The sequence below is a fragment of the Capra hircus genome, chromosome 11 (genome assembly GCF_001704415.2).
Source record: "Capra hircus breed San Clemente chromosome 11, ASM170441v1, whole genome shotgun sequence".
Lineage (NCBI taxonomy): Eukaryota > Metazoa > Chordata > Mammalia > Artiodactyla > Bovidae > Capra > Capra hircus.
The window spans coordinates 106,109,837-106,133,044 of record NC_030818.1 but is presented as its reverse complement, the minus strand read 5'-3'; the positions used below and the strand labels follow the sequence as shown (position 1 = coordinate 106,133,044).

The 23,208-nt window shown below is 58.4% G+C and overlaps 1 protein-coding gene across 1 annotated transcript; it reads right to left on the bottom strand.

The window, feature by feature from the left end:
• On the bottom strand, nt 2,336–22,997 carry LOC106501835 (endoplasmic reticulum mannosyl-oligosaccharide 1,2-alpha-mannosidase-like). The gene is made up of 17 exons (XM_018054755.1): nt 22,910–22,997; nt 22,541–22,606; nt 22,016–22,182; nt 15,106–15,793; nt 13,732–14,034; nt 12,931–13,046; nt 11,083–11,291; nt 10,795–10,907; nt 10,137–10,304; nt 9,566–9,823; nt 8,736–8,884; nt 8,169–8,357; nt 5,042–5,232; nt 4,304–4,424; nt 3,657–3,854; nt 3,448–3,579; nt 2,336–2,855 (listed from the first exon to the last, which is right to left on the bottom strand). Exons 1-17 carry the CDS (start codon nt 22,995–22,997, stop codon nt 2,652–2,654), a joined length of 3,360 nt encoding a protein of 1,119 aa, XP_017910244.1. The 3' UTR covers nt 2,336–2,651.

Below are 23,208 nucleotides of genomic sequence, written 5' to 3'. Positions count from 1 at the left end.
TGATTGTTTCTGGTTCTGGCGGGTCTTGGTTGTAGGGTGCAGGTGTGCACAGATCCCCTACAGCTATGGAATCTCAGTTCCTGGACCAGGGAACAAACCCCTGTCCCCTGCGTTGGAAGTCAAATCCATAACCACTGGGCCACCGGGGAAGTCCATCTCTATCATTTTCTGATGAAAAATTATCTGTTAATAGGAAGATGGCTTTTATATAGCAGTCATTTCTCTTGTGCTATTTTCAAGATTCTGTCAACAATTTGGTTATTAAAGCGTCTTGGTGTCAGTCTCTTTGACTTGATTCTTGGAAGTCACTGGACTTCTTGGATTTGTAGACTCGTATCTTCCATCACATTTGGTAAGTTTTTCAACTGTTCATTTTTCCCTCTTCTCTTTCCTTTGAAACTACTACAAGGCACGCGTGGGACCCATAGGAAGGGACTCCAGGGCTCTCTGGCCTCTGCTTACTGGTGTTTGTTGTTTTCTCTGCTCATGAGAGTGGGACTGTGAAGAAGGCTGAGCGCCGAAGAATGGATGCGTTTGAACTGTGATGTTGGAGACGACTCTTGAGAGTCCCTTGGACTGCAAGGGGATCTAACCAGTCCATCCTAAAGGAGATCAGCCCTGGGATTTCTTTGGAAGGAATGATGCTAAAGCTGAAACTCCAGTACTCTGGCCACCTCATGTGAAGAGCTGACTCATTGGAAAAGACCCTGACGCTGGGAGGGATTGGGGGCAGGAGGAGAAGGGGACGGCAGAGGATGAGACAGCTGGATGGCACCATGGACTTGATGGACACGAGTCTGAGTGAACTCCAGGAGATGGTGATGGACAGGGAGGACTGGCGTGCTGGGGTTCATGGGGTCGCAGAGAGTCGACACGGCTGAGCAACTGGACTGGGCTGGACTGGACTCTCACACACCGACTCCAGCTGACTGAGCGACTGGACTGGACTGGGCTGACCTCTCACACACCGACTCCAGCTGACTGGCATGCTGCGGTTCACGGGGTCGCAGAGAGTCGACATGGCTGAGTGACTGGACTGGACTGGACTGGGCTGGCCTCTCACACACCGACTCCAGCTCTCTCTCTCTTGCCGGCTTGACTCTGCTGCCGACCCTAACGGACCTTTCAGTGATTGTGCTTTTCACTCTGAGCCTTTGCTTTCTGTTAGCAACTTTTCTCATTGTTTCGGATTTCCTCTACCTCCATGAGCATTTTTCCTTGAGCTCTTCTAGCATGTTTTAAACGTCATCTACTTCTGACTGCACTGGGTCCTGGTTGCGATGTGACGGCATTCTCTAGCTGTGGGGAGCAGGGGCTACTCTTCACCACAGTGCACAGGCTTCTCACTGTGGTGGCTTCTGTGGCTGCAGAGCATGGGCTCTAGGACACACGGGCTTAGTTGACCCTCAGAAGGGGGCATCTCCCCAGACCAGGGATCAAACTCATGTCCCCTGCATTGGCAGGTGGACTCTCAGCTACTGAACCACCAGAGAAGCCCTCCTTTCGCATTTTTAAACAATTCTCTTAAAGTTGCTCTCTAATGATTCTGGGGTCTGAAATTCTTCCGGGATGGTTGCTACCAACTAGTCTTGTTCCCTTGGGTGGAGCACTTTCCTGCCTTACCTTTGTCTGTGATCTCGCTGCTGCTGCTGTTGAGAGCTGGCTCTGATTGGTTTCGTGTGTGTGCATGTCTCTCTTGGGGGAACAAGAGCTGGGAGTTGCCGCCTCTGCCCTGCGGCTGCAACCTCCCCTTGTCTTAGGCTTTGTGAACTTTTTGCTGACGTTTTTCATTATACCTGACAGGATTAGGATTTCTGAAGGGGGGGAATATGACTTTCAGTGCACAGAACATAGAGTTGGGACCCAAAAGCCAGGAGTGTCTCAATCTACCCCCAGCATTTCAGAGACCAGTGCAAACACATGGGGAACCTCACAGAGCATACGTGCTTCCATCCCAACTGAAGTCCGTCTGTTGGGCTGGGAGCCGGTGAACATGCCTCCCAGCCTTGCCCAGCCCTGTAAAGGCAGGGGCGGATCCCTGAGTCCAACATGTAAACACCACAGCCAGCCAGGAGCCCGAAGCCCCACAAGGTCAGGACGCCCTGAGCCCCTGGGTCAGGCGTGTTCACAGGCTGTGACCCTGAAGCTGGGCTGCACTGGGCTGTGCCCTCAGCCCATCTCTGATCACATCACGGGCTCGGGGCCAAAAGTGGCCTGGGGTGACCAGCTGCCCAGGACCCCGAGGAAGCCCTTGCAGGGCAGCAGGAGAGTGTCAGGCTTCAGGAATGTAGTCATTTGATTTGATTTTCTAGGAAGAAGGAAGAAACTCGCTGAGTGGACAAGATTCCCCAGAATCACACCGCCCATTTATTCCCACGTGTTCCAAACGATGATCCAGCAGGAACCAGGCGAGGAGCAGAGTCAGCGGCAGAGCACCAGACGCCCAGGGGCCGCCCCAGGCAGCCACGAGGCCCCGAGACAGCCTGGCCCTGCGGCCCGCCGGCCTCCGTCACCAGCCCGGCCCGGAGACGTGCCGCCAGCTGGGGGGTCACCGCACAGCCAAGGCCAGGGCCCGGGCCTTGCCGACAGGCATCCTCACAGACAGCACGTATCAGCCTCCTGGGCAGCGCCTACTCGAGAGCCATCCCGCCCTAGGAGGGGGCCCAGATGGGCAGGGGGTGAGCCTCTGTGTTGAACACGTAGGTGTCCAGGCTCAGCAGGTCAGGATCGTCGGAGAAGAGCAGATACAGGTATTTGAGCGTCTCCCCCAGAAAGAAGCTCTCCATCTTGTCCCTGGGCTGGGGGTGGTGGGGGTCCTGGACATTGCTAATGGAAGAATAGCCGCCCGAAGGGACCTGCTCGAGAGGCGAGACCGCAAGTCACGATGCTGGCTCAGCCCTCTGGAGGGCTGCCAGCCAGAGGCGGCCCCCTGGGGCACTGGCCCACCCCAGAACACACGGCCCCCTAGGGCAGGGTCTGGGGCGGGGAGGACACCAAAGCCCACAGGGGGAATGGCCACCTGGAGGGTAGCCATGGTTCCCTTCAGTGACCAGATGCCAAGTGCCACCTCCAAAACCTGTGCAGGCCTCACAAAGGCCCCAGGGCCACCCGAGGGGTGGAGAGTCCACCTCAGGGGCCACAGGGCGAAGGTCAAGTCTCAGCCCTGCCAGGGTGGGCAGTGGGCCCTGGGCAGAGCAGGGGGTGGTGCTGGTTGTGGCCCCTGGCCTGGAGACTAGCGGCCCAGAGGTCACTCACCCGCTGGGCGCAAACACGCTGCCCAGGCCACACGGAGGGCCCAGCAGAGACACGCTCTGTGTGCCGACACAGGTGTCCCCAGAGAGGAGAGACGGACGCCCCGACCCCCCCGGGCCCTCACAGCAGGGCAGGGCCTCCCGGTGCAGCCCCCGGGAGGTGAGAGTGAGGCCCTGGGGCCCGGCGGGGGCTCACCCGCGTGTAGGTGTTGAAGCTGCGCAGGATCTCCCAGCCCCAGTCCTGGTACTTGCGGTCGCCCGTGAGGCGGTGCAGGTAGAACAGGCTCTCCACGGTCTCGGGCCGCAGCAGGTTGTGTCTGTCGGCCGCCTGGGGGGGGCACGTGGGCTCAGGAGGTGCCCCCCGGCATGCCCATCTGGCCCAGCCCTGGGCGAGGCGTAGCTCACCTTGACCTGAACGTCCTTCACAGCCTTCGTGCGCTGCAGGTTGAAGTGTGCGATCTCGGGGCTCAGCCCCGTCTCCATCTGACGGTACATCTGGTAGCAGGTGTCCATGAGCGCCTGGGCCAGCTCCATGTGCTCAGCAGGCAGGCCGTGGTGGGCACCCAGAGCCAGTGTCCCCGGCAGGAAGCACACCAGGTGGTCCTGAAACCACAGGGTCACCTCATCAGCGGGTCCAGCGCCGTCAGGCCTCAGACAGGGGACTGAGCTGCAGGCCAAGCGCCCGGGGCCCCACACAGGCAGGGGAGAAGCTTCTGGAAGGGCCACCTCAAAGGCTGACGGGGCCCTGGCTGCAGGAGAGCAGGAGGGGGCGCAACTGGGAGTGGGGGTTCCCCGAGAGCGTGGAGAGAGAGACACGCAGGGCAGAGGCCTGGAGGAGGCGCGGGCTCTGGGGTGGGGGCCCTGGCTCCCCACGGACCTCAGCTCCTGCTGCTCTCACGGGACACCCACATCCACCCGGGACCGCCCACGCTCCACGGCCAGGACCACGAGGTTCCCCCGGTCGTCCCCACTCCGAGCCACCAGACGCCAAGCACTGAGGCTGGGTCCTCAGCTGCCTTGAGGCCAGATCAGGGAAACCCGCTCCCACTCACCATCTTGGCGCTGAAGCGGCCGTGGTTGAGCTCCCCTACGAAGGTCAGCTTCCTGGGCTCGGACCTAGCGAGCAGGTGCTTCCTGATCCCGTCCACGGCTTCCAGGTAGTCTTCCAGCAGCCTGCGCAGACCAGCGGGGCCCGTGTGCTCTAGCCAGGCGGGCGCACCGCCCTCAGGTCCACAGACAGGGCGTGGCCCCGAGCTCCCGTCCCCTGGGATCGATGAGGCCCGGCCCTGCCAGCCCCATGGGGGTCAGCCTCTCGGGCCTCTGGGCTGCCCCCACCCCAGTGAGGCCAGTGCCTCCCAACCAGCCCCAAGGGGCCAATGGAGACCAGCCTCGGCCAGCCTGATTCATCCTGAACCAGCCTGAGGGCTCCCCAGTCAGTGACACTTCCTGGGACACAGCCACCCCCAGGCTTGAGGCTTGAGAAGACCCCAGCGCCCCACTGGGGTTCATCTCTATTTTATAACTGGACAGGGAGCGACCAGGCTGCTCCCTGGGAATGTGTGAGTTTTCAGTGTCAAAGCGCTAAGCACCAGGAGTCCCACACGGCCCTGGCTGCCTCCCACTGGAGCCGATGACCAAGCAGCCACAGCCCCAGGGAAGAGCCCCGTCTGCCCACGCCGGTGGCCGGCCCTTGCTCTGCATATAGGATGGACAGAAACACCCTTCCCCACAGAGGGCCCCGCCACCCCGAGCCCAGGGGGCCGCCCCGAAAGCAGAGAAACAGGCCTCACTGCCTCTCCTTCTTCCCGCCCTGGATCCACTGCTTCAGCAGGTACTCGTAGTAGCTGTCGGCCCCGGCGCCCAGGGTGAACTCGCCCAGCTGGGTGAAGCTGCCGCTGTTGGTGTCGATGAACATGGGCACCAGCCCGTCCAGCTTTCCGTGCAGGCCATGCACGCGCCTCGTCACCTCCTCTGCGGCCTCCTGGGGCAGACGGCGGGGGCGGTGAGCGAGTGGGCTGGGCAGAGGGGCTGCCCTCTGACTCAGCACCTGGACAGCCGACCGCGGGTCTGAATTCATCCCCAAGACCCTTCCCAGCCTCCACCCGGGACAGCGGCCGCAGCTGTGGGGCTGGCACCCCCTCCTGAGGATGGCTGAGTGCTCCCACTCCCTGCAGGGCTGGCAGGCACGTCTTTTTCCCAGCCCAAGGTTGCTTCTCATGATGACAACGGCCCCAAAGTCCCGAGCCACCGGGGAACATCTATTCCCCCTTCAAGACCCATCCTGCCCTGGGCTCCTGTCTAGCTGGGGCAGCGCGTGTGTCTGCCCCCAAGGCTCTGTGCACGCTTCCTCATAGTCATCCGGACCCAGCGGTTACACACCCATCAGTGCGCACACTTCCCCGGAGTGAGCTGCTTTACTCCTCTGCGATCTCGAAACCACCAACACATGGCAATCTGTGTGTCTGCAAGTGACCCTTATGAGCAAGTGGCTCGTTTCACGCGGAACTGCCCTTGGGTGTGTGGGAACCTCACGTGAACGGTGTGTGTTCTCCATCATCAGCAGAGGTTACCTGACCTAGGGTGGCACCTGACAGGCCACACTTCATCCAGGGATTGGAACACAACACCTAATCCACAGGCAGCAGAAACGAGAGACCAACTCCTTGAAAATGAAAACCTCCTGTACATCTAAGGACCCCATCCACATTGGAAACATGCAGAGTACAGATGAGAGAGAAATATGGACGTGCCACATATCTGCTTCAGGATGACTGTCCAGAATGCATAGAGAATCCCTACAACTCAGCAACAAAACACCCAAGCAAGCTGATTCACATGAGGGCAAAGGCTTTTCATAGACATTTTGTCAAAGAAGACATACAAATAAGCATAGGAAAAAATGTTTAACATCATTGATCACTAATGAAATGGAAATAGATACCACAAGAATCAGATGTCACCTCACGCTTACCTCAGTGGCTACTACCAAAACCAAACCAAACAAACAAAAAACCCCAGTAAACAAGTGTTGCAAGGATGTGAGAAGCTGAAACACTTGTGCACTGCTGGCGGAAATCCAGAATGGGACAACCGCTTGGGACAGTGGTGTGGCGTTTCCTCAAAAGCACTGAACACGGAGTGACCTTATGCCCTCATAGCTTCAGTTCTAAGGATTATATCCCCAGATGCTATCACAGCTGTGTTCGGAACTGCACCATTCCCCGTGACCACAGTGCGGAAGCAAACCAGTGCCCGCTGATGGATGGATGGAAGGGCAAAGTGCGGTCCATCCGTGCAGTGGAGTATTATTCAGTCTCCAAAAGGAAGGAGATTGTGATGCTGCTCTGCGGATGAACCCCGCAGACACTGCGCTGCATGAAATGGGCCAGACTCACAAGGAGAGACGCCGTATGACTCCACCTGGTGACAGACCTTGAACAGGACACTTCATGGAGACAGAATGGAAGGAAGTGAGTCGCCACATAATGCGTGCAGAGCTCCAGCTCATCAGATGGGAGAGTTCTGGAGATCTGCTTCACAGCTGTGTGGACAGATTGAACACTTATGGACTGGATGCTTCAAGATGGCTTTATGATGGCGAATTTTACGTTACGTGATTTTCTCACCACAATAAGAAAAGAAAGAGGCAAAATTTTAAAGCATGAAAGTATTTTTCATGGGGACAGAAAGTAGATGGTTGTGTCCAGACCTGGGAGAATAGGGAGTTGCTCTCTAGCTGAGGGCAGGGGGTCGGACTGGGGAGGTGATGGCGATGATGGCCACACAACGGTCTGAACGTGCTCGACGCCGCGGCCTGCGCAGAGGGCAGTCACCGTGCTGCAGTCTCTGCTGAGCGTGTTTTTAAAGGAGGCGATGACAGGCAGAGGGCTTGCAGATTCGATATTCACTTTCCACTCATTTTAATAATACAGATTGAGACGGGTAGAAAATAGAAGAGGAAAGACTCAAGGGCAGAGGCTGTGGGTCTGAATTCCCCATCTCCCGCTGCCTCTGATCTTGTATAAGTGACCAGCACCCTTCCTGCCTCGGTTTCTCCAGTTTGAACTGGGAAGGGCTACGGCGATTGCAGCAGGAACTACATAAGCGGAAGCCTCTCGCTCTGCCAAGCCGCTCTGGAAGGCAGAGCAGTGTGGGAAATGAAGGTGCAGAGGACGAGGGTGGGTGGGCCCTCAGCACCCACTCAGGTGCTGTCTGTCCTCTGGGCTCAGATGCCAGGGTCCCCGGATCATTTGAGGGAGGCATCTGGGCACCAAGGAAGCCTGTAGTGAATAGAAGCTCACAGCCTTGCAGACTGCTGTGACTATAGCAATCCCTGACACGCTTAAGGCCTTTTTCCAGTCCAGGTCCTCAAATTAGGACTTTTTCCCTGGGAGGAAGACTCAGGGGTCAGCACTGCCCTGCCCCCCCATGGAGGAGCCACGCCGGCACACCTCGCCAGCTGCCCAGCCGGGACACTTGTGTGCGGGGCCCAGTCTGGATGCCAAGATGGGACGACAACGTCACCTACGCTGACCTGACTACAAAACCCAGAGCTCCAACACACCCCGTGGCACTCAGCCACAACACAGCAGGCGGCCCTCAGCACTGCAGGAGGGCCCAGGATGGCGGCAAGTGGACACCAGGCCACGCCGAGCGCAGCAGGACAAGCCGCCAGCTGTCGGGACCCGCGGGGCAGGTCAGGCAGAGGACTCAGCCTCCAGTCAAGGCCTCTCCCATCTGCGCCTCCGGCATCACCAGAAAATGCGATTCTGCAGGAGAACGTGGGACAGGAACCAACACCGACGCGACTCTGGTGGCCCAGGACCCACAACCACGCAGACCTGCAGTCGCCTCCAGGAGCCAGAGACGGCCCCGCAGGAACCCCAGTCCTCAGCCGGGGGCAGAGCCCCGCCATACCTGAAACGTCTTATCCCCCGTGAGACGAGAGAGCTCTCGGAACTCCAGCTGAATGCTTGTCACCTCAGACACCGTGCTATCAGAGGTCCACTGGGGTGGGTGAGCAGCTCCAGTGCCAATGTTTACAATGGAGTATGGAATCTTAGAGGGTGTTCGGAAGGCAGGCATCAACCGATTTCCAAAATCCTCCTGATACACAACACAGCGATGAGTCAACGATTCCTGTTGCTCGGCGGCCTTGTCTCCATGACACGATGGTAAGCCCAACACCCGTTTTCATCAAATTCAGTGGACAGACCTGAGTAGGCTGGCTTCACGTGACCCAACCCTGGCCAGCTACAAAACCGAGCTGGACTCAGTTCAGAATGACCTCACAGGCAGGCAGCAGGCTGGCCCAATGCTGCTTCAGCCACCCACGTGCTCAGAAACAGACTCAAGAGCGGGAGGAGACAGAACTGGAAACAAACGCCCGACACAGCCCAGTCCCGCGAGAAAAGCACTGACTGCTGAGCACTTGAGACCCCAGTCCCCCCAGGACGCGAACAGACCCGGTGCCGGGACACTCACGGCCTTATTCAGGAAGAGGACGTCCCCAGACAGGTGGAAGGCGCTCAGAAGTCCCCCCAGGATCCGGATGGTGCTCTCAAACAGGTTGACGTCCACATCTTTCCGAAACCGTAACTTCTTGGACACCCAATTCCTGGCTTCTTGAAATTCTGCCACGTGGAACAGCAGGGGCACAGGGATAAGTTAACAGGCCAGCCTTCCCCTGGCCGCGCCCTCGGGGCTGTGCAAATCCCTGCAGGGTTCCGACATCACCTCCTCATGCAAGAGGGGGGGCCCACGAGTCCTCCAACCGCACAGAATACCCAGGGCCAGCGTGCAGCTGGGGGAAGGCCGTGCAGCGTGAGCACAAGTGCTCGACGTCAAGGCCACGCTACAGAGAAGCACGAAGGAGTGAGTGGCTGGAGGCCTGCGGTGCAAGTATTAGACGGAACAGGGCCGTGAGTGCGCCAGGTCAGACACCTGGGGACACGCCACCCGCCTCACCCTGTCTGCACCGACAAGGACCGAGGGTGACTCAGGGCGCGGCCGGCCACCGCGTCGGGTCCCATGTTGCCTCCCACCACAGGGCCCTCCTGACCGCATTGGAAACGCAGCTGCAAACACCCCTGGACGCCACCCTCCAGCACACTCGGCGCTCTGCAGGAGGCGCAGGGCGCACGGACGTGTGGGGACAGAGAATCGCCTGCAGCCAGCACAGCCACTCTGGCAGCCAGGACAGGGGGAAGCACAGCCCGGCAGGACGCGGCATGTGGTCGCCTCCCAGACCCGGCTCACTCGGGCCCGAGGGTCACGCGCGGCGAACTCAAGCCCACCGCAGGGACAGCAGGTACCTTTCTTTAGCCCCAGAATCCACATGGTGTCCAGGGCGTCGATCAGCGTGAGGCCGAGGCCGAACCACTCGCTGAAGGACCTGGTCAGGGGCTTCAGCTCGTCGTGGCCCCAGGCGAACTTGCGGTATCCAGCCCATGCGTGGAGGAAGGCGTCCACCACAGCCTTCTGGCGCGCGTTCTGGGAGGCTGGGAGGAGGAAAGCAGGGCGTGGGCACCCAGACAGACCTGCCCTGTGGCCCCACAGCCAGTGAGCCTGCCCTGGGGGCACCTTAGGCTGCAGTGAAGGCCCAAGCTGCAACTGCCACCTGGCCCAGGCTGCTCAGCCTCCACCAGGTCCCAGCAGGGACCAGCCTCCAGGAAGGAGCGAACGCAGGGGACCCAGGACACCTGGGTGTGCCGCCTGGCATGCGGACATCAAACGTGGTGACCCTGACGAGATGGTCTCGTCGGCTGGGGCCTGCGTCTACCGTCAGTGGAGGGAGCTTCCGAGGAGGAGCAAACGGAGCTGACACCTCGAGGCTGATCAGACGCCTCCCGGGGCTCGGAGCACATCAGAGGTGGGCCACTGCACAAAGAGCCAGCAGCGTCCACGCTGCACTGCGCACGGGCTCCGTGTGGGTGAGGCCGGCCGCGGTCCACACCACGTCGCGTCGTCCATCGCTAACCCGGCCTGTGTCCCTCAGGGCCGTGGCCACAGGACCCCTTCCTGGCTCCCTGGTTCTCCTCGGGGCCTCCAGAGCTGGAAGCAGAGCGTCCCAGCCAGGGCGCAGACGCAGTTCTCCAGTCCATGGCATGGGCACAGGACAGACCGCCACCTCAACGGGGAGGTGAGGACCACAGTGTGCAGGCTGCATGGGGCTCAGTGAGCCCCGCCGCCCACAGGCCCTTCAGCTCTCACGCCGGAGCCTGAGGGCCCAGCACGTCTGCCCAGAGCCATCGGCCGGGGGGGTCCCCGAAGGACAGAGGTGCACAGCTCCACCCAGGCCTGTCACCGGGACACGGGCGAGAGGCCAGCCCCCTGCAGCTGCACTGGACATGGGGGGTCAGCCGCGGAGGGGCCGGACGTCGTCACCAAGGCTCTGAAGAGTGCCTGACCCCAAAGACCCCCGGTGCCCATGCTCCAAGGGAAGGCAGGAGCTGCACGGCTACCCCAACTCTCCAGTATGCCCAACGTGGCGCCCGTCAGAATGAATGCCAGCTGAGGCCCAGAGGGCACAGGCAGCCCTTACCTCGATGGGCCCGAATCCTCAGGGCCTGCTGCTGAAAAGGCCAGCTGGAGAACTCTGCGTTCTTGAGAGGGTGTCTGGGGCCCTGTTCCGGCTTGGTCCCTGCTCCCCTCCACCTGGAGGAAGAGAATCAAACTCAGAGTAGAGGCGGATTGCTCAGCCTCCCACTCTACACGGGGGACCTCAAGTGAGCAGTCCCCGACCCTGCTCCCCACGGGCACAGTCTGTGACAAAGGAAAGCTATCCTTATGTGTCAGACTGGTTCTCTTTATTTTTCAGGGGATAAAACACCAAAAGAGGCCTCTGGGTTTCCCACGTTCAGACCGTCTCTGACACTCCCGGTACCTGAGGCCGTCTCTCTGCGCCTCTGCTCCCCAGCCAGCCTCTCCCACCACCTCTGCCCTCTTCTGGGCCTGGTCCTGCCTCCTCTCCTGGGAGTCTCCTTCGGGCGCTCTAATCTGCAGGTTGGGGGGTCCTCGTCGGAAATGCCTTTGGGGCTTCTGGACAGAGACAAGAGTCACTCGTACAATGATTCCATCCCGCTTCTAGGACGCACCCCGTCCCCAGTCAGACCCGGAGCCACACAGGGAGCGCTGTGGGCTGGCTGAGCAGTTGCAGTTTCCTAGAGGAAATGATTTCCGCTTTTCATACGATGCGCAGCTTCGGGAGGAGCCCCTTTCTCAGCAGCTCCTGGCTCTGACTCCGATGGAGGCTCCACCTATGGGCGAGTATAGCCCTGGAGGTCAGTTAAGCCCCTGGCCAGAGCTTGTCTGGGAATCAGACCCTAAGGGTAGCAGGCCAGGGTTCAACCACCCCATCCCCGTCGATGGAGCCACAGAGAACACTGCCCAGGCCTGCGCCCGGGACTCCCACCTCAGCCTCGGAAGGCTGCGGCAGAGGCGGCCGGTCAGTGACAAAGCGCTGTGCGAGGCCGCACTCGTCCTGGCTCCAGCCCCAACAGCGGCTGTGATAGCAACTCCTCCAGCTCCCAAGGACACAGACTCGTGACTGGAAAAGCCTCTGGCTGCAGCACCCATGGACACCCTGGCGGAGGATCCGTGAAGTCACCCCCTTCCAGGATCCAAACTCCACAGAGCCGGGCCCCTGGATCACGAGAGTAGCTGCGGCCGAAACAAAGCTCCATGGATGAAGCAGGTCTCGGGGACGAGTGTCGGCATCGGACCCAGAGAGGAGGTGCCAGCGGCCTCAGCATGCACAGGGGCCCCAACACTCGCTCCACAGGAGACGTGGATGTTCACGCCTTCATTTCCAGGCCCCTCCTGGACACCAGCGTCCAGGTCATGGATGCTGAGGTGTGGAAACGTGTCTCTCGGGGGAGAGACAGCCACATTCTGCTGGCACATGACCGTGAAGTCAGCACACGAGAGTGGTCACAGAAGTGACAGGAGGAACGCTCTTGGCTCTAAAGGGAGAAACCGGCTCTCTCACACACAGACCTTGCAGAGAGACGGGGTGAGAGCAGGCAGCCTGCGGGGCGTGAGACCAGCATCAGTCCCAGAGCCTCTCCCTGGGGGCGCCTGGGCACTTGGACACCCGAGCCCGCGGGAGCGTGTCCCTGGCACAGAGCACCCTGGGCTCTCAGAGGCCGGCCGCTCTCCTGGGGTGGGACCTGCCCTGGCTCTGGCTGACCCCTCGCCCTCATCTCCACATGCTCCCCCGCCCCCGCTCGCCCCCTGAACGGCTCGGGGCCCCCCAGGACACGGCCTCACCCCTGCCCCCACCCTTTCTGGATGGCAGGCACCACGCACCTGCCAACTCCCACTCCTCCCTGCTGACCCCAGGCGGAGGCCCCAGCACCTCCGTCTGGGCAGGTCCAGAGGGGAGCCCCCGCCTGACTGCTCCCGGCCAGTAGCTCCCAGAGAAAAGGGACGGTCTCTCTCACCTCCCAAGGACCCGGAGCACCAGACAGGCGAAGAGGACGGAGGACAGAATGGCCCTCCTCCTCCCTCCTCGTCTCCTCCGTCCCACCAGCCCAGAGCAAGGCGGCTCAGGCTAAAACCTCAGACGCACGGCAGGAAGCAGAAGTCATCCCAGTCCCTCTCAAACAGCCCCTGCTGTGCTGAAGCGCTTCTGGCCTGGACCCCACTCATGCCTCCACCTTCAGCTTACTCCAAGTACCTGAGGCGACAGCCCCGCCACGGCCTCTGGGTTCTCAGCTGCTTTCTGAGGAGCTGGCAAGACGGGAGGATTTGCTGGTCTCATCTGCCATGCTGCCGCCGACCTGCTGTCCACAGCTAAACAGGAGAGTCTATTTTATCTCAAATACGCCTCAAGGCCCAGAGGAGAGTCAAAGGGCGCTGGAAACAGCACCTACACAGCCAGCCCTCCTGGAAAGAATGGGACAGGCCGCGACCTCCAAAAAGGGCAGGTCAAGGGATTCCAGAGTGCCACAGGGACGCAAACCTTGCCCTTAGCTCCTGGCAGCTTCTGTCTTTATCCCCACCCACAACCCAAACACTTGGCCTTTATCTTTTCCACTTCAAGGAGGGCCCACGGTGGCCCACGGGCCATTCACGGGAGTGACCCGCGGGGGCTCTGCAGCTTTCCTCCTCCAAGGAGCCGCGAGCAGAACCCAGGAGGGAGCTGCCCTCCTCCCGGCACCTGCGCTTCCTTCCCAGCACTGCAGTGCGTGCCAGGAAGCGCCTGCAACACAGTGCGTGCACACTCCGCGTGCACCCTCGGACCTGGATCTCATGTGAGACGGCCAGACGGCAGGCCGCTTCTCACAGCAGACGTCTGGGCAACAGTCACACGCCGCAGATTAACAGCCACCTTCTAGCGGGGGGCTGGGGACATTCTAGGCTCCTCCTCATCTCACTTCCTGCCAACGCGCTGAAGTCTAGGCCTCCTGCCGCTGCCAGATTGCTGTGCCGCCCCTTAGACAGCCCTCAGGACGCCCGAGGATCATGCAGCTGGTACCTGCCCACTCGTCAGCCACGTGGACATAGGACCGGAGGCCGAAGAGCATCAGGACCACCAGCAGGAAGAGGACCACCATCCGCTGTAACCTTGATAGCTGCTTCCATTTCTGAGGGACAGACAACGACCATTTTACTGAAAGGAGCACAGCGAGCAATCTCTCCTGCCGTGTCAGACTCCGGGCGGATGAGGAGCAATTCCCGAGGCAGCATGGGGCTCTGCTGCTTCTGAACCGGGGACGTTTCCTCCAAGTGGGGGCCGCAGGCTGGAGCGGTACTGCAGCCGACACCCTGTACCGATCCACTTAGAATGAAACCCATGGGGAGACCTTTTCTGGCCCTGGTGTGGGTGTGGAAAATGACTGGCAGCTGGGTGTGCTGGCTGCAGCCTCCTCCCGCCTTACCTTGGCCCTGCAGCCCACTAGCTGGGCTCAGGCCCCCGCCTCTACATAGCTACAAGTTCCTTGCTTGGCATTAAAGCCTCCTGCAAAAACCAATTCTTAAAGGTCCAACTTGGAAATCCTTGGCAGTCCAGTGGTTAAGATCCGAGCTTCCGCTGCACGGGGCCCAGTTTGATCTCTGGTTGGGGAACTAAGCTGGGTGCTGCCTGACTCAACCAAAAGAAAAACACCTCCTGAGAGGCAGGTCCACAACAAACTAAAGAGGACAAAGGGACGCTGGTGCTGGCTCCTAGAGACTCCTGACCCGTCAGGCCTCGTAATAGGACAGGGACCCCAGCAGGCAGGCTTTACTGAAGCGACATCAGGTTCACAACTTAGGTTCTGGATCAGTGATGGGAAGGACTTAAAAACCACAAGGTCTGTCTGCAGTGAGACATGAGTACTGTTTTTCTTTCATCTTCATGAGGCCGTGAAAGTCAGAAATAACAGAAATCAGGTGAGGGCAGCTGGACTGAAACCTCCTGATTCGTGGCAGAAGTAAAAGAAAAGCACCTCTGGGGACGTGGGCCTGAGTCAGCGGAAGAAGTCGTCATAAAGTTTTAAGTAAGGATGAGGCAAAGTTTATCCAAAGCAAATGGGTTCCTGAATGTCCTAGCTCCCGAGGCCAGCTTGAGAAAGGGGTGGCAGGTGACCCTGGAGGCGCGAGACAGACGGACTCTCCGAGTGCCAGCAAGCAGAAGCCAGGGGCCAGAGGAGTGCCGCCGCCTCAGACAGACAGACAGACCCGCTCTCGGCTCCTCCTCCCCGGGAGCGCTCACACACTCAGTGCTGGGGTGTCGGTGAAGCGCCAGGCGTCAGTGCTGCGTGACCTTAAAGAGTCAAGGGTGGCTTACTTCTCAGAGGCGCAAGGGGTCTCAGACGGGCCAAGCTACCGAGTCCAGGGCCCCCATCCAAGGCCCTCGTGCCAGACCCACCAGAGACGCGGGGCAACACAGCGGGCCCTGCCGCAGGCCCCGCGGGGCACCGGCTCGGGGCGGCGCCCGGTCGGGCTCTGGCGGGGTCTTGCGCGGAGGGCCGGCCGAGCCTCTTTCCGGGCCTCCGCGGCGGCCCCGCGGCCCCGCAGCCGGCGGGCGTGTGCGGGCGCGGCTGCCGGGGCCGGGTCGCAGCTGTCCCGCCCGCGGAGCCTGTCTCCCGCCGCGCTCCGCGCCCTCCCGGCCCCGCAGGCTTGGGCCGGCGCCGGCGGACGCTCACCCGCCACGGCCAGCAGGGGCCCCGCGCTCCGCCGCCGTCCGGCCTCCAGCCGGGGCTCAGCGCCAGGGCGCCGCCGGGCGGTGCGGGCCGCGGGTGCATGCCGGCGGCGCGGCGCTGGCGCCTCAAGGGCCGGCGGCGGTGCTGCTGCCGGTACGCCGCGCGCGCAGAAGCCCGCCGACCGTTACCCGGCTCTGCGCGGCGGCCGAGGAGCGGCTCTGGCCCGGCGCTCGCGGAGCTGCGTCCCCGCCCGGCTCCCCCGCGAAGGCCTGGGGGACCGGCCGAGCCTTCCCGGGCGGCTCCGCCGCGCGCGCGGGGCGCCCCGAGTCTCGGGGCGGACTTGACCCGGCTGTCTTCCCGGAGCCGTGGCGTGGGGCTGGGGCCTGGCCGACCGGGCTCAGGGCGGGCAGAGGGCTGCAGAGCCAGGCAGGGGGGCCCTCGGGGTCTTCATCGAGTGTGTGTGTGCGCGCGCGCGCGCCACTTAGTCGCATCCAACTCTGCGACCCCATGACTGTAGCCCACCAGGCTGTGGGCTCCTCTGTCCCTGGAATTTTCCAGGCAAGAATGCTGGAGTGGGTTCCACTCCCTTCTCCAGGGGGTCTTCCTGATTCAGCGATCCAACCCAGGTCTCCTGCGTTGCAGGTCTCCTGCGTTGCAGGCAGAGTCTCTGCCGTCACCAGGAAAGCCACTGGACCTATACGTCTGAAAGTCGCTCAGTCGTGCCCGACTCTTTGCGACCCAGAGTCGGTATAGTCTGTGGGATTCTACAGGCCAGGATACTGGGGTGGGTAGCGTTCCCTTCTCCAGGGTATCTTCCCGACCCGGGAATCGAATCCGGGTCTCCCGCGTTGCAGGCGGATTCTTTACCAGCTGAGCCACAGGCGAAGTCCATTGAACTTATTAAACTTAGTAAAGGGAACCCTCAGTGAACGAAAATTAGTCAAGGAAACCCTCAGGGAGGTGCAGTCAGGAGACCAGGAGCGGCAGCTCTCTCGCCCTAGGGGGCAGCCTCAATAGCAGACCCCACAGGAAGGTGCTGACCGACGCCCCAGGCCGGGGGAGGTTTTCTCCCCTCTCGGCAACCGTTCAGCCAATGAGAGGCAGGGCAGCAAATAAAAAGCCGCCGCACTTCCGGCTCCCGGTTTTCTCCCATGGACCCTTGTTTAGAAAGCCCCCCTCTCGGCTATGAAAGGGCTCCTTTTGTTCTCAGCACTTGCTGGAAGGTCACCTTTGTTTGTCTTGGATTCCGGTTCTTAACTGTTCCACAATAAACCCACGTTGCTGGTGAAATAACCGGCTGTTTTCTCGTTCCAGGTCAACAGCCAGTTAGCAAGCACAGTGGAAGAAGGCTAACAGGAAAGAACCATCAGCGACGGGCCCCCGCGGGCAAGCGCAAAGCTTCTCCTAGAGGAAGCCACCTACCTCAGTGACGGAGCCGAGAAACCATCCTCGCCCGAAGTCGCAGTCTTTCCCAGGGAGAGTCCATTAAAAACAATAACAGCAAAAACACCCAAACCTCTCACCCTCCTCACTTTTCTCTATAAAGTAACCATTCCTCTCCTGTTTGTTGGACTTACATATGGCTTTTGCTATAGCCTGCTGCTGCTAAGTCGCTTCAGTCGTGTCCGACTCTGTGCGACCCCACAGACGGCAGCCCACCAGGCTCCCCCGTCCCTGGGGGAGTGGGTTGCCATTTCCTTCTCCAGTGCATGAAAGTGAAGAATGAAAGTGAAGTCACTCAGTCGTGTCCAACTTCGAGACCCCATGGACTGCAGCCCACCAGGCTCCTGCGTCCATGAGATTTTCCAGGCAAGAGTACTGGAGTGGGGTGCCATTGCCTTCTCCTTGCTATAGCCTGCGTGTCCCAAATTGCAGTTCCTGCGATGTTCCAACGTCCACTTTCGCTGGTGGAATAACCGAGTGCTTATTCTCGGCCAGCAGACTCCGTCGTCTTCAGAACACGGCGCTGCTGTGAGCTTCTTCCCCTCAACACACAGGGCCAGGGAGGCCTGGGCTGCAGAGGGCCGCGCGATTTGGGGCCCCGCCCAGTGTTCTCTGCAGCCCCTCCCTAGGACTTTCCCAATGCCCATTCCCCATGGGGGAACCCACGGCTTCCTGCCATCCCAGCTATGACCTTCCCCAGGAGGGCTCCCCAGCACAGACCCCTACTGCCCAGCACCTGGGCCTGTCTGCCCCTGACCCAGAGACCGCCCTCCCTGCGCCTCCTCCTCTCTAGGGGCCATCTCTGGGGCCGCTGCAGGTCTCCCACACGGACTCTGCTGGCAGTTCCAGACATGCCCTCAGGACTCCTCCCGGCACAACCAGCCACCAGGGAAACGGTGGCATCTGGAGGAGGGTTTGTCATGGTTTCTCACCCTCCCCACCAAGAGAGCTGGTTGAAGGGACAGCTTCTGGACCAGCCCCCAAGGTGCCCGATCCACTGGGTCTTCCCAGGCTCCCTGCAACCCTGGGAAAGAGCTGGATGGAGCACAGGGAGGTTCCTGGGCAGCCCAGATTGGGTTCAGCTCAGCCTGCGGGCTCTCGTTTCTGCAGGGCCAGCAGGCTGCAGCCCCTGGACAGACGCAGACCTGGGACACCCCGAGCTGCTCCTGCCACACTCGCTGGTGAGACAGCGCGCTCGCCAGGCCGGGCTGGATCGCAGCACCTTGTGTTGACTGGAAATCCCTGCATTCTGGGAAAACTGAGTTTGTCCATCTTCCAAAACTCAGTTGCTTCAATTAGCAGCTGTCTGAGTGAGAGATGATGGGGGCACGTGGCTCCTAAGGAAGCAGGAGGGAGGTGCTTGTAGCCATGGGACCCCCGACCCACAGGGAGCCTCACCCGGGAGAGGACTCAGCATGACCGGGGTCTCCTGGTCACGCGTCCTCGCATCGCAGGACAGACATTGCAGGAGATGGCGAGGTGCACCCGGGGCCTCTCTGCGCTGAGCAAAACCTCATGCGAAGGTGTAATTATTTGAAAATAAAAAGGTTTTGTGAAAGCAAGCTGTTTTAATAGTTTACCCAACAAACTCGACTTGGCAGTGAGGAGCCCCTGGGCCGGGCGGGACCCTCAACCTCGGCCTCCTCCTTGGTGACCCTCCTCTGCCCCAGGCCCTCTGCTCGCCTGTGGAGCAGCTGGGAGAAGGCAAGTAAGGCACAGGTTAGGACTGACAGCAAAGCCTGGATGGAGGCACAGCTGTCCTCCGGGCCCTGGGCCTGGCCCTGACCCCGCCGTCACACCTGGGGCGGGAGGCGTGGGCAAGCCACTGGGCCACTCCAAGCCCCTGGGAGGCTCACTGCCACTGAAGCCCCCGGGACAGCACCCTTCCTGGGGGAGTCAGCCGCACGTGGGCTGGAGGAGCAGGGAGGGGCTGCAGGCCGCACTTAGGACACTCTTCACAGGAGGAGGGGACAGGCGCCCTGCGCTGCTCTCCAGGCGGGAAGCGGGCAGGGCTCAAGCAGCCAAGCCTGTAGAAAGAGACCAGAGGCAGCCGGCTTCTCCCTATCTTGACCAGGCTGAGGGTGTGCAGTGAGGGGCTGTGCCCACTCCTCCCTGGGGGGGCTAAGGAGCGCGGGCACTGTTGTCAGAAGCTCCCTGTAGGCTTGGGGCGGCGGGGGGCGCCCTCCACGGGTCCCACTGTTTTCTGGGGGCTGAGGCTTTGGACGGAACTCGAGAGAACTCTGCCAGGCGTGCAGGCCAAGCTTCCCAGAGAGCCAGCTCTGGACCTGCTGTGGGCCTCAGCCGGGCAGGGAAGGGGCGCCCAGCTGTGACCCCAGGCTCAGCTGCCAGGGAGGGAGGAGCAGCCCCTTCAAACACAGTGCCGTGCAAGGGTTTGGATAAAATGGAAAAATTCCTAAAAAGATACAAATGACCGAAACTGATGCAAGAAGAAATAGAAAACATGAATACATGTCTAAGAGAATTGGGCCAGTGATGCAGCCTCCCTCCAAGAGGAAGCCCAAGCCCCGGCAGCGCTGCTGGGGAAGTCTACCAAACACTCAAAGGAGAATTAGCATCAACATTCACAAACTCTTCCGGGAAAGAGAAGAGGCGCAAACACTTTCCAGCTCATTCTATGAGGCCAATATTAACTTAATACCAAACTGGAACGAGGAATCACTAGAAAACTACAGACCAATATCTCCCATTAAGATAAATGCAAAAATTCTCTACAAAATGCTAGCTAAAAGAATTCAGCAATATTCAGGAAACACTGTACATTTTGACCATTTTTCCCAGGGATGTAAGCTCGGTTTAACATCCATAAATTGCTGTCATATACCATGCCAAGAAAGCACCAAAGTGACAGGATTGTTTCAATAAATGCAGAAGATAAGCATTTGAAAAATCCAGTGCCTATCCACAATAAATGCTCTCAACAAACTAGGGAAAGAAGAGGACTTCCTAACCTGGTACAATTGCCTGCAAGACCCAATAGCTATTATTGTACTTGATAGTGAAAAATCAAATGCTTTCCCTCTGGGATCAGAATTGAGGCACAGATGTCTGCTCTCACTGTTTCAGTCTTGGAACGAGAGTTTCTGTCTAGTTCATTCTCCCAAGAAAGACACAAACAGCTTCCAGACCGGGAAGGAAGAAAGGAAACCGCCTATTAACACACAGACAGCGTGATTCCTACAAAATGCTCAGGAGTTGAGAACAACCAAAAACCCTACTAGAACTAATAAACAGGTTCAGAAAGCGCACAGACACAAGATCGATGCTCGAAAGTCAGTTTTATTTCCACATGCACATTACTGATGACAGGCTAAAAATAAAGAAATTATTTCATTCAAAATTGCAGCAAAAAAAAAAAACAGGAATAAATTTAATGAAATAACTGCAAGTTTTTGTACATAAAAGTCTACAAAACACTGCTGAAAATAAAGATGTTTTAAATATTAATAAGGGATTGAAAGACCCCATTTTTTAAGACTGCAATTGTCTTAATTAACATATAAATGTACTGCAGTCTCTATCAAATCTTAGCAGAAATTGACAAGATGATCCTAAATTATATTTGTGATTACAAAGGACCCAGACTAGCCGAAACAACCCTGAAAAAGAATGAAGCTGGAGAACTGACACTAGCTGTGCAGAGTTGCAATTATCAAGACGGCGCGGTCCTGGCATGTCAAGGCATGTAGGTCAATGGAGCAGAACCGAGATTTTAGAAGTAGACTCTTACATTCATGGTCAACCGACGTCTGACAAAGACAGTAAGAAAGCTCAGTGATTAAAGGATAGCTTTTTTCAACAAATGGTGCTGGGTCAATCAGATACCTACATAAAATGAATGAATTTGCCCCTGGACTTATGCCACATAAGGGAAAGAGCTCAAAGTGGGTCAGAGACCTAAGTGTGAGAGCCCAAACTACACAGCTCTTGGATGGAAACGTAAAATAAAATCTTTGTGGCTTTGGATTGGGCAAAGATATTTCAGATATACCAGAGCACAATCAACTACCAAAAAGTTTGGTAACTGGACTTCATCAACATTTAAAAGTCCTGCACGTTAAAGACCACATTAAGAAAATGAAAACACAAGTCACAGACATGGAGAAAATATTAAAAAACATAATATCCGATAAAAGAGCTTTATCTAGAACATAAGACACGTACAACTCAATACGAAGAAGAAAATTAACACAGTTAATATGGGCGACATATTCGAATAAACATTTCTCCAAAGAAAATATACAAAAGGCCAATAAGCACAAGAAAAGATGCTGAACATAGTCAGTCATTAAGGAAAATGCTCAATAAAGCCACCCTGAGGAACATTCGCATTTATCAAAACACTGCACCCAACAGCAGCGAAATGTACAATTCCCTCTAGGTTCACAGAATATTCACCAAGAAAAACCACCTTATGAACCATAAAATAAGTCTCAATATATTTAAGATCATACAACATATGTGCTCTGTAACATATGTGATCAGTAGCAGAAATACATTCAGAGAATTTCCAAATATTTGAAAATTAAACAACAGACTTCTAAATAACCCATAAATCAAAGCAGAAATCACAGGAGAAATTAGGAAAACTGTGCAACTTAATGAAAACAAAACACACAGCCTGTCAAAGCATGCAGGATTTGTGGCCTAGTGGGAGCTTTACAGGAAAATAAAAAGTCCTGATTCTTGCTTCAAAACACCTCCTAGACCTGCATCTGTCTCTTCCTCACGGCGGTACCACCATTCTCTCAGCTGCTCAGGACAGAAACTCCGGAGTTATTCTTGGCTCCTGACCTTCTAGTCCCCTATCTTGCCGCATCTGAATCTCTACACTGGAATACGAATTACCCCGGTAACTTCCTGGGTGGCCACCCCCTTCTGCTCTCATTATCCACATAGCAGCTGGATGGTTCTCTCTAAAAGTTAAACTGAACCATGTCCCTCTCCTGGTCTAATTCTTCCGATCTCACATAGAATTAACCCGGGCCCCATGAGGGCTCCCCACCTCCACGGCCTCTTTCCTGCCTCCCCTGCTCCAAGCTCTGGCATCCCCGTCCCTGGAACACTCTTTCCTCAGATATTTGCACGGCTTGCTCTCTCATTTCATTCAGAAAAAAATCAACCTGCATTGATTATTTAACCATCCATTAACAATAAACACGCATTATGTCTCACAGTTTCCGTCAGGAATTCTGCAGTAGTGTGCAGAATGGCTCCGGCCCCAGGTCCCTCACGAGGTGACACCCAAGACGTGGGCCACACTCGAAGGCCGGGTGAGTCCGGAGGGCGCCTGGAGTGTCCAAAGGGGTTCACGCCCGCAGCTGGCGAGTTGGTGCTGGCCACTGGCAGGGGGACACTGGCAGGGGCGCCTGTCCACACGGGCCTCCCTCGGAGCAGGTGACCCCGGAAGGATGGCACCGGAGCACAGCTGTTCCTCGGACCTCGCCTTGAGAGCCACACGTGTCCCTCTGCCACACCCCTCTCGGAAGCAGTCTGCCAGTCCCACCACATACAAAGAGAGAGACTGGGCACCCTCTGAAGGGGAGCACGTCGAAGACGTCGCAGGGGTGCGGAAACCCCCCCACGGCCCCATCGAGCTCTGTCCTCCCCTCCTCTCTCCTTCTCCTCGGAGCATGGGACACTGCGGGAAACGGTCTGAGATCCTTATCTGCTTGCCGTGTGCTAGGTCAGGAATCTCACTTTCCCGCTGCTGGACTCCAGTACCGTAGAGCAGTGCCTGCCGGGCCCCGGGAGCCCAGCAGATGTCTGTGGGTGAATAAATACGAAAGTCCCCCTACAGTGGGGCCTGCGGGGACATTGCAATGTTGGGAAGATGCGTGCCCTGCACGCTCAGTCGCTCAGTCGTGTCTGACTCTGCAATTCCATGGACATAGCCCACCAGGCTCCTCTGTCCATGGAATTTTCCAGCAAGCATGCTGGAGCGGGTTGCCATTTCCTCCTCCAGGGGATCTTCCCGGAGGGATCAAACCTGCATCTTTTGTGTGTCCTGCATTGGCAGGCAGATTCTTTACCGCTGCGCCACCTGGGACACCTGTTGGGAAGACGGACTTGCCAGAAAGTTAGGGTTTGGAAAGTCAGTGAGGACAGGGACAGGAGGATCTTGCGGGGGCGGCGGGCAGAAGAACCATCTGGACATGGTGTGTGACGGAAATCAGCGTGAGGGCAAGCAAGATGGCACCGTGGGGGTCTGCAGCCGTGCTGGCGAGGGCCCTCGGGCTCCCCCAGGTCGAGGACAGAGTCCCAGGGGCCAGCCCCAGCTCCCCAGGCCTGGTCTGGAGGCAGGCCCTTGACTGGCTGCAGGCCAGGAGTCTGGACACAGCACAAAAGCTCCACCTGCCTGTCAGCGT

Bases quoted from the DNA above. Each gene is read 5' to 3' on its own strand.
- LOC106501835 (XM_018054755.1), bottom strand. From the start codon at position 22,997: ATGTCCAGATGGTTCTTCTGCCCGCCGCCCCCGCAAGATCCTCCTGTC. The intron at 15,794-22,015 runs GTGAGACATAAT...CTGGCTCTGCAG, and splicing joins CAGAATTCCTGACGGAAACT to CCCTCTGCCCGCCCTGAGCC. The intron at 5,233-8,168 runs GTATGGCGGGGC...CGTCTGCCCCAG, and splicing joins CGGGGGATAAGACGTTTCAG to GAGGCCGCAGAGGAGGTGAC.